Source organism: Tachysurus fulvidraco, chromosome 16 (genome assembly GCF_022655615.1).
Source record: "Tachysurus fulvidraco isolate hzauxx_2018 chromosome 16, HZAU_PFXX_2.0, whole genome shotgun sequence".
In the NCBI taxonomy this organism is placed as follows: Eukaryota; Metazoa; Chordata; class Actinopteri; order Siluriformes; family Bagridae; genus Tachysurus; species Tachysurus fulvidraco.
The window spans coordinates 9,741,138-9,753,855 of NC_062533.1; the positions used below are offsets into that span (position 1 = coordinate 9,741,138).

Sequence of the window (12,718 nt, forward strand, 5' to 3'; positions counted from 1 at the left end):
TAAGACAGTATCAATGAAGCATGGAATATTGTTGTGTGAATATTATAATATAGTTATACCATTAAAGCCAATAGATTAAAGTCAGTAAAGAAATGTCAGGGTCAATGTTGTGAAGAAGGTCAGTTCAATAAGAGACTTTTCACAGACAAATGTGGAAAATTTGTCAATGAAAAGTCTCTTATTGAACTGACATTCTTCACAACATTGACTTATAACCTAATATCAAAGAGTCAATTTACTAAATCTATATATTAAGTAGACTATAGTGTTTCAGTCTTAGAACTGTGTTTAGATCTACATTGGAAATCATGGTAATTAATGTGGCAAAACAAAATAGGTCAGAACCTAAAGCCTGTACATATATCTGCCTTTGGTGTATTATTAATCATGCTTCCTGTGGCATTATTACACTACAGCACATTTGAACCAAAATAGACATGGAAATTGAGTTCTTTCCAGAATATGAATGTTGGCATTCAAAAAAAAAATTGTCCCTTGTCCTTTTGTTTTAGGAATACAGCTGCATTATCACTCGAGGAAGGTTTTTTTATAGCAACCTTTATCTACATATGTCTTTAAAAATAAAAAAAAAATAAGACTAATAACTAGATGATGGTGCTGGGATAAAACTGGCTTGGAGAATTGGCAGAGGCTGCGTACATATATGAACATCTTTTATGAAGTTAATTAAGCTTATTAATGTCGAAAATGGACCATAATATACAGTATACTGCAGTAATAAAAAATAACAATGTTTCTGTGCAGTAATAAGCAGCTACACATTCAGAACAAACCAGCCTTTATTGTACTATTGTTGGCAGAGATTATTAATGGTAGTGCTTGAATCCATATTTTAAAAAATGCATATATTTATAAGTAAGGGAATAGATTTATGATCTATTCTGCAATTATCCAACAAATTATGTTATTATCAATAGAAAATTTTATTTCAATCTCATTCAAATATTTGTATTTTAGATTGATATTTAAGTCAGATAAGACCAGATTTAGGAAATGCTTGGTCAATATTATAAATAAAGCTTATGGTCTGGTATAAAATATTTCTACAATTCAGAAGAATGGATAAGTTGTTGCAGTCCACTGCTCGAGATGTTTTTGGCTGATGTGTTTAACATTGTGCAGGCTTTTTGTACTTCTGCATAGAAGTCATCTGTCCATCAGTCAGCACAAAAACGGTACAAACAGAGCAGGGTCATGACCCAGTGAGCCAGCTTCCTATTTCAGAGGAAACACTGGATGCAATTTTTTCCTTCAGTTTTAATCAGATGTACAGTATTTAACACACTGTAAATGTCTGGGTTTTACTGTTTTCTGTGATATGTAAAAATATATTTATTTTCTGTTTTAGAATGTGAAAATAATTTAAATAATACAGTTATTTGGTATTTCCTGATGTACAAAGAACTTCCCAGACCAGGACCCCCTGCAGCTTTCAAAACACCACAGCACCATTTACTGACATTTCACTTATGAAGACATGTGAGACTGTACTGGCACTGTACTGGAGGGATGAACATCATTCCACTGAAATATACAGTGTATTTCCTCAATTTTGATTATGGACCTCCTTGATAATGGCATCTAACACTTCCAAAATCTCCCAGGGTGAAGCTGGGTTACATGACTTCCATCATTTCCACAATCACACCATTCAGTGAGCCACTGTGCCTTTCGAACGGGAACATTGTCAGATTGGCTATAAAGGTTTCATCCTAGGTGATCAACCAGAATAACTTTGTATACATTTGTAGTGATCTTTTTCTATAAGGATACATGTTGGAATCAAAGCATGACAGCAAAATGCTTACAACATAGCAGAAGCACCATTTTCCTTTAATTGATCAACTGTGTGTATATTGCTCCAAAAACTGCTCCTATTACCTGTTTTCCCAGTTGAGAAAATTGGATTACTCACCTCTTTCCAAAATTGGTTGACAGATGATATTGGATTAGACTATAGAATTATTAAATAATCATTTGTATCTTAGTTTGCACACTGAACTGACTTTTTCTTGTAAGAGCTTTGTATTATAGTGAATGGTTCAAAAGGTAGGACAATCTGAACAACAAAATAAAGTATGTTGAAATATATTGTTAAACATGTTCTGTTTTTAAAAAAGCAGGATGGTTAAATCTTGGCTCTCTTGTACACATCAACACTACCTCTCTTTTCACAGCTCAAGCTTCTCTGTCTGAAGGAACCGATTAAGATCAACACAGTTTACCTAAAGAATCTTTTTGTGTTACAGAGAGAAATCTGAAACTTACAGTGTTCTAAGTGCTCAGGCCTGTTTTGTAGGAGAAATGTAGTAGTTCAGCCATCCATGCCTTAGTCCATCAGATTGTGTGCCTGGTCATCACCAAGTCTGCCAGGACCCACTATAAAAGGTGACAAGCTCAATCACTTTAACCCAAATAATGTCCTTGACAGAAGGTTTTGCATATATAAAGATCTGGTGCTATATTCGAGCACTCTATTTATTCTATATTAGTAGGTGAATGCAATATGTTGCTTATTTTATATTTGAAAGATGTGTATAGTCAGACATGGGTGTTTAATCATATTCTTACCATCTTGAAACAAGATTTCCTCAATGGTTCATAGTTTCTACATGAATCCTCTTCTGTAGATAAGACACTCTGTCATATGATCCTATATCAAACTTTTAAGAACTCCCTCACAGAAAATAAAACCACTATGAATCTAGACTGAGCGGTATTTGTATGCATATGAACATGACCAACGTGCATGCAAACCCTTCTAAATTAGTTATACTACTTTATGTAGCACATTGAATAACGTAGATATAATCTCCGTCTGCTTTTTGTCATGATCTGTTGACAAATAAATCCCCTATTCATCACATTTATAATGATTTCCCAGGTTTGAACTTTTAGCCCTCAGAAAGGATGCGTGTGTCAACAATGGTCCCATCTGTCAGAGCTTCATTCTGACCATGTGTTCTGCTGGAATCGTGCTGCACATCACCTACTGTCATACTAGATAATAGCACTTATAATCGGTCCTTTGAAAAGCAAAGCAGTTGACATCACTTCCTGTATCTATCACAAGTTTCACCCTGCTTCACTCATACCCCCTCCACTGTGCACACAGAATGACAAAGTAAACTGTCAGCAGTCACAAAGCCCTGAAGGCCTTATAAATGTTTGCATGAGTAACAAGGGTAGATCTGTTTCTGGCTGCTGGTACATAAGTGCAAAACACAGTAACAAACTGCAAATGCAGCAATAAAAATAAACTCAACAGTAAAATCTTTATTGCTCATGCAAAAGGCATATAACAATCACAGGCCTAAAATAATTAAATACAGAATTTCTTTTATTTTAGCAAGCGGTAATTATTCCTTCTGAATTACTGCGCATTCAGTGTTTAAATATTTATATCAATCCCATGAAATGCTGTATGTAAAATAACTTTATATGAATGCCCTTGATAAAAATAAACAAAGTAACATCAGTTATTTAGGCACATATTTCCTCTTACTGTCAACATCCTCCAGCTCTCCGTTCACCACAGTTTCTCAGACTGACACATGTTCTGACTAAACCCATGACCTACCCTTTCCGTTTGAAGTAGATGGTGATGTGTTACTGAATTAGCTGCTCTTTTTTTGTTTATTTCCTCGTGTGTTCTCTGACTTTTTGGTTATGAAATGCACTTACATATTAGAGCAATCCAGACAGGCATAATGTATAGATAGTGTATTTATACTAATTATAGAGGACTGATAACTAGTATAAATAAGTAGAGAACTAACCTAAATAATCAAAGAACATAAATATTTTTCCAAAACAGACTGTTTAACGAGCACAGTGTTAGTGCAGAGTTTTCAAAATAATATATCTATTATGTTATGTGTAGAAAAGTCACCATGAAGTGACTTTCTACTTCAGCATACCAACCAAAGTCCAAATAACTATCACTTGTATGTTGAAACAATTCAGTGAACAATCAGTAGTTGTTCAGTGACATCTAGAAATAAAGTGATATACAAGTTAAAACTGAATTAACTGGATAGATGAATAGCTAGTACTGCTATGTTATGAATTTAGCCCAGACTCATATATAGATTTACAGTGCATATGCACCTCAGCAATCTTTGGCTCCAGTTTTGCACGGTTAGTCAAATAAGAACTTTTGATTAGGATTTGCCTGGAGTATGGGAGGCAACTGTAACTTAAATGCTGCTTGAAGACTGCAAATGAAACTGCATTCTGAAAAGAACAGCAGTTAATACATGCCCTTGATTAGCCTTACACTGATGAATTAGACAGCTACAATGTTAAAAACTGAGATAGTGTGTGCACTACTACATTGTGCAATGTATCTTGAACTAATCACATTAATGACTGGAACTGATTTGTTGGAAGCCTGTGATCTGACTCAGCAGTCACAAGAAGAGCCGGCCTCTCCCAATGGACACGATCCATGCCATTTTGAAAGTATTGCAAACGTGTATGTTAATGTAACATGATTGTCATGACCATATGACAATGTATTTTTGTATTTGTCATGGTATAACTTACCTGACAGGTAAATATAGTTCTGTGTTTTAGGGATTATGTAATGTAATTTGTTGGGTTACACCGCCTTTCTCTACTATAAGGGTCATATGCAGTATTCTGGCTTTGCTTCTGCAAGTATGAAACTGGATTAAAAACTAGGAGTGCTCTCTGAGTGAACAATGCAGGGAACTAACAAAGCCTCGTTTAACCTCATTGTTTTGAGAACTACCTTCTAACAGATCACACAATTCCACACCCTCGCTCAGTGAGTAAAACACAACTCCTAAGCATTTTGGTGTCTGCATTTGCAATCTGAACAAGTAGAAACAGCCGAAAAGACAGCAGTTTTTTGCAAATACCTACATACAGTACATTGACTACAGTACAGTGATTTAAGTAACTATTGTATAATTGTTGTAAAGAACTGATAAACATGTGGATAGTATTAACTATACTTAATTAGATAAGTGTGCATTAGTTCTTGAGTAATTTCCTGCTCTAAAACAAACAAGATGACCCAGGAAGGGCGGCTGACAGTTATCTGATTGTTGAAGTATTCTATGTTGCAGCTGAGAAAATATTGTACTCAGGGTTGGAAATACCAGCCATGGAGGACCTAACCACCAGTGTTAGACGATCATTATCTGCCTAATCCTTATTTACTACGTGACTAATGCAAAAAACATTGCTCAAAGATTCTCAATATTTTTGTAGCCAGGCACCACTGTGACTGTACCGCTAGACTCACGCAATCACTCACTCACTTTTTTTTTTTTTTTAAGAGTTTCTGCTCCAAATCTTTCCATTGACAAAATATTAGCACCAATTTTGACATTATTTATAATACTCTTTCTTTTTGACTTGTTTTCGATGGAACCCATTCAATTCAAGGGACCAGTCAAACAGGTTAATAATGATATTAACCTAGTAATACATACAATCATACATATAATATGATCATGAATTGAATCATTTATCTAATAAGAAATAAACAACACTGATCCCCTGGCTATGATACAAACTGAGGTTCTTATATGGGCCACTGACCTAAAAAGGCCTCTGACAAAAGCAGCCACTCAGTATTCCACAGAACTTCTGAATGCAGAGATGGATAAAACAGGTCTATATATTTTTGTGTTAGCTTTAAGCTTATTGCACAATCATTCATGTCTTAACACTAAACACTCAATGTGGCACAAAGTTTAGAAGTGCATATATGTACATATGGAATGACCTTGTTCTCATTTGTAGTAAAAGATACTTATTTGATTTGTTTAGGAATTTATTAACCCAACGTTGGCTGAGTGTCCTTCATCTCGATCGCAATCTGGCTCTTTCAACACAGCAACAGGTCAAACTCCACAGCAAAATTCTTTTGACAAATATGTTCAGTGATATGCCGCTTTGGCTTGATATTCCCTTATTACAGTATTAGAGTGTAGACTGTGAGGTCACCAGTACAAAAGGCTAGTATAATGCAATAAACACTACAAACCAGGGTATTTCATGTTATTTCATGTCACGTCATACTCCTTTAGTAACAGAACTGGTTGAAACTTCTCTAACATTTTAACTACACCATGAGCAGTTAGGCCGTAGACCTGAAAGTTCAAATGACTTCATTCCTTTGTCCCTACATTTAGAGGATGATGTCATCTAGTATTCATATTTCTTTTTCTAATCGCTCTCAAATTGGTATCAGTTTACTATTAAGGATATAATGTTTATAGGAGCAATTCTATATTTTTCCTGTCAGGTCCATGACTATTGTCATGATCAAAATCGGGTTGGATCACCAGAAACAGTGAATCTCTATGAACACTGCAAACATGGTCTAGAGATCAAGTCATTATATTTTCAGGTATTCTGTATACATAGTTTACACTTTGTCTTTAAAACATCAATGCTGGCATTCATTATATGTGGATGAAAATAGTTAGATTTTTCTGATCCCTATCAACTAAGATAAGACATACCTTTATTCGTCCCATAGTGGGGACATTTTTAAAATGAGATGCAAACCTGGGTAATATACATTAAAGAAATGCTGTAGGGTGAAAGCAAAAATTAAAATGCAGTGCTAAAAGCCACAATAACAAAGAATAATCCTAAAAATATCTAACTTTCACACATAATTCTCATTTTAAAATATTGAATTAATTAAGTTAAATACACTTGGGGGAAAAAAAGAATGATGCAACTGAGTAACAGTTGAATTGATGAACTTTGGGTTTTGTTTAATTCGCTATACCAAGCAAGAGATCATCATGTTGCATATAGAAGTCTGTGGTTATGATGAAACAGTCCATCCACAAAGTATAAAAGAAAAACTCAGAAGAACATTGAATTAAAACAGGCCAATCGTGACCTAATACTGAAACCATTTTCTTCTTTACTTAAATTGCTCGTGTTTTTTTTTTTTTTTGGGTGGGGGGGGGTTCTCTTCTTTACTACTGCTGAACTGGAAGAGAACTGTTGAACAGATTTTTTTTCAGCATAACAAATTACTCTAAATAATACAAGAAAACATTGATTGTAATAACCTTGTCTGACTGCATTCTGTAGCTGAGGAGTATTGTATTTGCATATCAGAATCCAGAGCACCATGAAAGATCCAGATGACTAAAAGGTAGTAGTGTTAGTAAACACTTTTTAGGGCACAAGGTCAGAAGAGAAATGCTGAATTGCTCACTTCAGTGAATGGCCCTTGTACTTGTACCCTCTGTGACACCATTACATGCACCGCTCCCTCTGTGAATTTGGCTCATCTCTTGTGAAACACCTTTTGTTTGTGCTTCCCAAGAGAAGCAGCCAGACAATTTTAATACTCATTTACTAATCAATCTCCACTAACTCAAAGAAAAAAATAATAAATCAGCCAGTGTCACAAAAATCGATCTTTACATTTCTGGATTCTTGTAACATGATGCCACTTTAGGACAGATAACATGTTTGGAAAAAAATAAAGAAACCTTGGAGTGTGTAACAGTTGATAGAATGATGGGCGACACTCCGACTACATTCATGGGCAAAATCTGGGTTCAATGAAATCAAAATGCAAGCTGAATACCAACATAAGTATGGAGCTGTGATTAAAAGAAAATATGATCAAGCATCAAATAAACGCAGTGCCTAAAAAGAAATCTTAATGGGAGCAAAAGAAATCTACATCTCCATATATCCAAAAAGAACACTTATGCAATATTGAAAGACAATAAGTGGCATTTGAATGTAATATGATTCTAATAGTCCCAAACACAAACTTAAGAGCCAGCCAAAAAGTGGGTAGATAATATAAAAGAAAACTGTTACAGGGCAAAAACAAGATCAACAAAAAACAGGATTATAAGCAATTTTTTTTGCCAACATATGCAAGAGGAATGATTTATTAAATGCTTCCATTTTATATTTTTTTTTCATTGCTCGTTTTACTTTTTTCATTTATCTATTTCTCTTGCACTGACCAGTCCAAGTGAACAGTGCATTAAGATTTATAATTTGAAGTGAGCCAGGTCAGGCCCTCGTATAGTCCGTCACCCGTGGTAGCACACGAGGGTTGAACATACCAATTCCTGTCTCGGATGCGGGTCAAGCCGAGCTTCTCTTGGATCTCATGTGGCTTCATTGCGTCTGGCAGATCTTGCTTGTTGGCAAATATCAAAATGATGGCATCCCTCATCTCACGGTCATTGATGATGCGGTGCAGCTCCTGTCTGGCCTCATCAATGCGATCTCTGTCAGCACAGTCCACCACAAAGATAAGCCCCTGTGTGCCTGTGTAGTAGTGCCGCCAAAGCGGTCGTATCTTGTCCTGCCCTCCCACATCCCACACGTTAAACTTCACATTCTTATATGTGACGGTTTCCACGTTGAAGCCCACAGTTGGAATGGTGGTGACCGACTGTCCCAGTTTGAGTTTGTAAAGAATGGTCGTCTTACCGGCTGCGTCAAGTCCAAGCATCAATATTCTCATCTCCTTGTTTCCAAAGATCTTTGAAAGCATTTTCCCCATCTTGTTGGTTGTGCATATATTACGTTTACGACTGAGGAAAAGATTTGGGTTGTTTTGGTAATGTACTTTTGGCTAGGCTACTATAATACTTCGGCTTTTTAGATACTGTAAATGACAGCAAAACTATTGCTTCGCACCAAAAACTACGGCTCTTCTATGATACTGAGTAGAACTTTTGAGCTAGATCAATCTGCATACTTTAGAGGAATAGAAAGAGAGAGTGAGCATGTGTGAGAGAGAGTGAGTGTGTGTGTGTGTGTGTGAGGGTGACTAATCAGCCTCCCTGAACCTCTCGATGTCCTTCCTGGTGGCTCAACGACAGGTTCATTAAAATCCGTTCTTAGCTCTTAAGACTCCTCAGCAGTCCTTGTGTGCGTGTTTGTTTTAGACTTCAGACACACAGCGGCCCGTTCACTGGTCCTCAGCAGTTCAGACTTCCTCCTTGTTCGCCGGTTCTCGGCACATTCAAGCGCCCGGGTTTCCCTTTAAGAGTTCATGCTGATTATTGTGTACTTAACGTCGTAGCAGCAGAACAACTGGCCAAAGGGAAATAAAACTCCGAAAGTCATTGATGAATCCGAGTTTCCGTTCTCCGTGTATTCTTCCTCCCTGAGACACAAGAGCCGTTGAGAAAAGGGAGGGGTAACAAACAGGGACAGGACACAACTTTAATCATCCGCTCTGTCGGTTACTTTTCTCATACACACACAAACTGATGTGGAAATTACAAAACAGCGGTTCTGAGTTGAAGGGAAATCATATTACCTTCCAAACGCGGCGGACTCCAACAAATCCGTTATTCCTCCTTCTCTTTCTCCCCCTCTAGTCGCTCGCTTCAGTCCCCTTCAGCCGCGCTGTGTTACCGGAAAAGGTGCGGACCTGCTTCACCCGCCACTTCCTCTGAAGCGCTCGTGCGCTACGCCATTTAGCATTTAGCTAACATACGAATCTGTCAGCGGTTGAACGAAATGAACGCCATTCACGTTGAAACTCGACCGCCGTGAATTTCAGAAAGCGTGTTCGGGTCGTAAAGGCGCACTAGAAACATATGCAATTATTTTATAATCACGTGGTTCTTTTTTTTTTTTTAATAAGCTGTATCGCAGACGTACAACCTACCAGAGGAAATAAACTCGATGGCGTCATCTTACGTGAGGGGGCGGGGCTCCGTGACGTCACGCCGAGTTTAAATAATGCATGGAAACAAGATATTAAAGTTTTTTTGTTTTTTTTTATTGTAAACATTGAATTTTTTTTATGATTCGAATAATGCTTTACACTCGCCAGGAAACTCATATGCAAGAGTTTATATTATTTATACATTATATCTGATCCATTGTGGGCCAAGAAATAAACAAATGAACAGAAATGAACATACATGTTGTAAATATTTAATGGTAATGCAGATAAAAAGCAAAAGCAATAATGAAAATAAAAGAAAAAAAAGAAATATAAACTGTTGGTATTATAGATATAGTGTTAAACAATTGGCACCCATTCATAAGAGGAACCTCCCTTGTGTTTGCTTGTTATATTGTAGTGACACCTGTTACCGAGCATCACAACAGACACCAACTGTGTGTTGCTGGCACTGTCTGAAAGTGTAGCACTGTATTGCAGACTACCTACACCAACTCCTAACTGTAAAGGTTCGCTAATGTTTGTGTGACTTTATTAACGCTGTGTAAGCACTTTCTTTAATTATCTTGTCTATACAAACATTTTACACAAACCCTTTGAGCCACCCCTTTCCCAGATACACAGTTCTACTGTAAATACCAGGTTAGTTAGAGTTCTCAGCTTTTTCTTTCAACTGCATTTTTAAAATAGCTCAAATTAAGTTTTTTTCTCTATGGTATGAAACAAAACAACACATGGTGGTGCACAGCTAGTGTGAAGCGTATAATACCTTTTTGAAAACCAAAAAAATTCCATATATATATATATATATATATATATATATATATATATATATATATATATATATATATATATATATATGTATGTATGAATGCGTGTATGTACTGCCTGAAAGTGTAGCACTGTATTGCAAAGAATGCCTACACCAACTCTTTACTAACTGAAAGTCCTTTAAAGGTTTGCTAATGTTTATGTGACTTTCGTAATGCAGTGTAAGCACTTTCTTTAATTATCTTGTCTATACAAACATTTTACTCAAACCCTTTGAGCCACCCCTTTCCCAGATACACAGTTCTACTGTAAATACAGTACCAGGTTAGTTAGAATTCTCAGCTTTTTCTTTCAACTGCTTTTTTAAAATAGCTCAAATGAAGTTTTTTTTCACTATGGTATGAAACAAGACAACACATGGTGGGGCACAGCTACTGTAAAGTGTATAATACCTCAAAAAAAAAAATCCACCTATATAAAGTAGTTAGGAGATGAGCTCTATTTTGCTGTTTTAGTAATTGAAGGTTAATTTAAAGGCCTTATATTAAAATAAGCTTAGTTGGATCAAGCTTAGAATCCAAAAGCTTAGTTGGATATGGAAAGTAATATACTGTGCATCAAAAAAAAACCTATGCTGAGTCAAACATATTCCAATCGTTAATCATCATATAATTAAATACAATTACTGATAAGTGTGCATGCATAGTGACAAGAAAAGGAATTTCTTGGTTTAATGAATAGATTTGTCAAAATGTGATCTGATCTGATCATCCAAGTCAAGGGTATTGACAAACAATGTGTCTAAAAATAAATTACACACAAAAAAAAATCTGATCTTTATTGAACAAACTCATTACACATTCAAAATGGCAGTGGAAAAAGTAAGGGAACCCTTAGAATTAATAACTGGTTGACCCCCTCTTGGCAGCAATAACCTCAATCAGGCACTTCCTGTAGCTGTGGATCAGACCTGCACATTGTTGAGGAGGAATTTTAGCCCATTCTTCCTGGCAGAACTGCTTTAGATCTATCATATTGTTTGGATGTCTCATGTGTGTGGCCCTCTTCAAGTCAATCCATAGCAATCCTCTATTGGGTTCAGGTCTGGGCTCTGACATGGCCACTCCAAAAGGCAGATTTTGTTTTTTTTATGAACCCATTCTGTTGTGGACTTGCTCTGGTGTTTTGGGTCATTGTCCTGTTGCATCACCCACCTTCTACACAGTTTCAGCTGACATACAGAGATTTTCATATTATTCTGAAGAATTGTCTCATATACTTGGGAATTAATTTTCCCCTCAAATGAGTGCAAGCTGGCCAGGCCCTGATGCAGCAACACAGGCCCAAATCATGATTTTTCCTCCTCCATTCTTTACAGTTGGGATGATGTTTTGATATGCTGTGCCCTTTCTACACCAGATGTTGCACTGTATATTTTCCAAATAGTTCAATCTTAGTTTCATCAATCCACAAAACATTTTGCCAATACCGCTGTGGAGTGTCAGTGTGCTCTTTTGCAAACTTCAGGCATGCAGCAATGTTCTTTTTAGTAAGCAGTGGCTTCCTTCGTGGTGTCCTGCCATGGATACCCTGCTTGGTCAGTGTATTACTTATTGTAGACTCATGAACAGAGATGTTAGCAAGTTCCAATAATGCCTACAAATCTTTGGCTGTCATTTGGAGTTGTTTCTTTACCTCATTGAGGCCTACAAATCTTTGGCTGTCATTTGTGGTTGTTTCTTTACCTCATTGAGGAGTCTTCATTGTGCTCTTGGTGTCATGACAGTGGGGGCCCACATCTTGGTAGAGTAGAATCAGTCCCAAAGCATCTCCATGTGTAGATTGTTTGCCTAACTGGTGACTGGTGAATTTCTAGTCTTTGACTCTTTTTAACCCTTTTCAGCTTTATGTAAAGCAACAATTCTTGATCATAAGTCCTCCAAAAGCTCTTTCTGGCCAGGCATCGCTCATATAAGCGTGTTCTTCTTGTGTATAGCAAACCTCAAAAAGTTTGAGGGGTTATCAGTCAAAATAGCCTCCAAACATATTCCAGACTCCAGGTGTCCTAAAACCTGACTCCAATTAGCTTTTTTGAGGTCATTAACTCAAGGGTTCACATACTTTTTCCACAATGCTCTATGATGTTTTTTGGTTGTTCTCAATAAAGACATGAGAGATCAGAATTGTTTTGTGTAAATATGTTTAAACACATTATGTTTACCAATACCCGTGACTTAGATGAAGATC

At 36.6% G+C, this 12,718-nt stretch overlaps 1 protein-coding gene across 1 annotated transcript; it reads right to left on the bottom strand.

Moving 5' to 3' along the window:
- Nucleotides 1-6,759: 6,759 nt before the first annotated feature.
- Nucleotides 6,760-9,721, bottom strand: arf6a (ADP-ribosylation factor 6a). Its single transcript, XM_027149474.2, has 2 exons — nt 9,326-9,721; nt 6,760-9,169 (listed from the first exon to the last, which is right to left on the bottom strand). Exon 2 carries the CDS (start codon nt 8,558-8,560, stop codon nt 8,033-8,035), a length of 528 nt encoding a protein of 175 aa, XP_027005275.1. The 5' UTR covers nt 8,561-9,169; nt 9,326-9,721; the 3' UTR covers nt 6,760-8,032.
- Between the last annotated feature and the right edge of the window lie 2,997 nt (nt 9,722-12,718).

Coding starts and splice junctions, on each gene's coding strand:
- arf6a (XM_027149474.2), bottom strand. CDS start 8,560: ATGGGGAAAATGCTTTCAAAGATCTTTGGAAACAAGGAGATGAGAATA.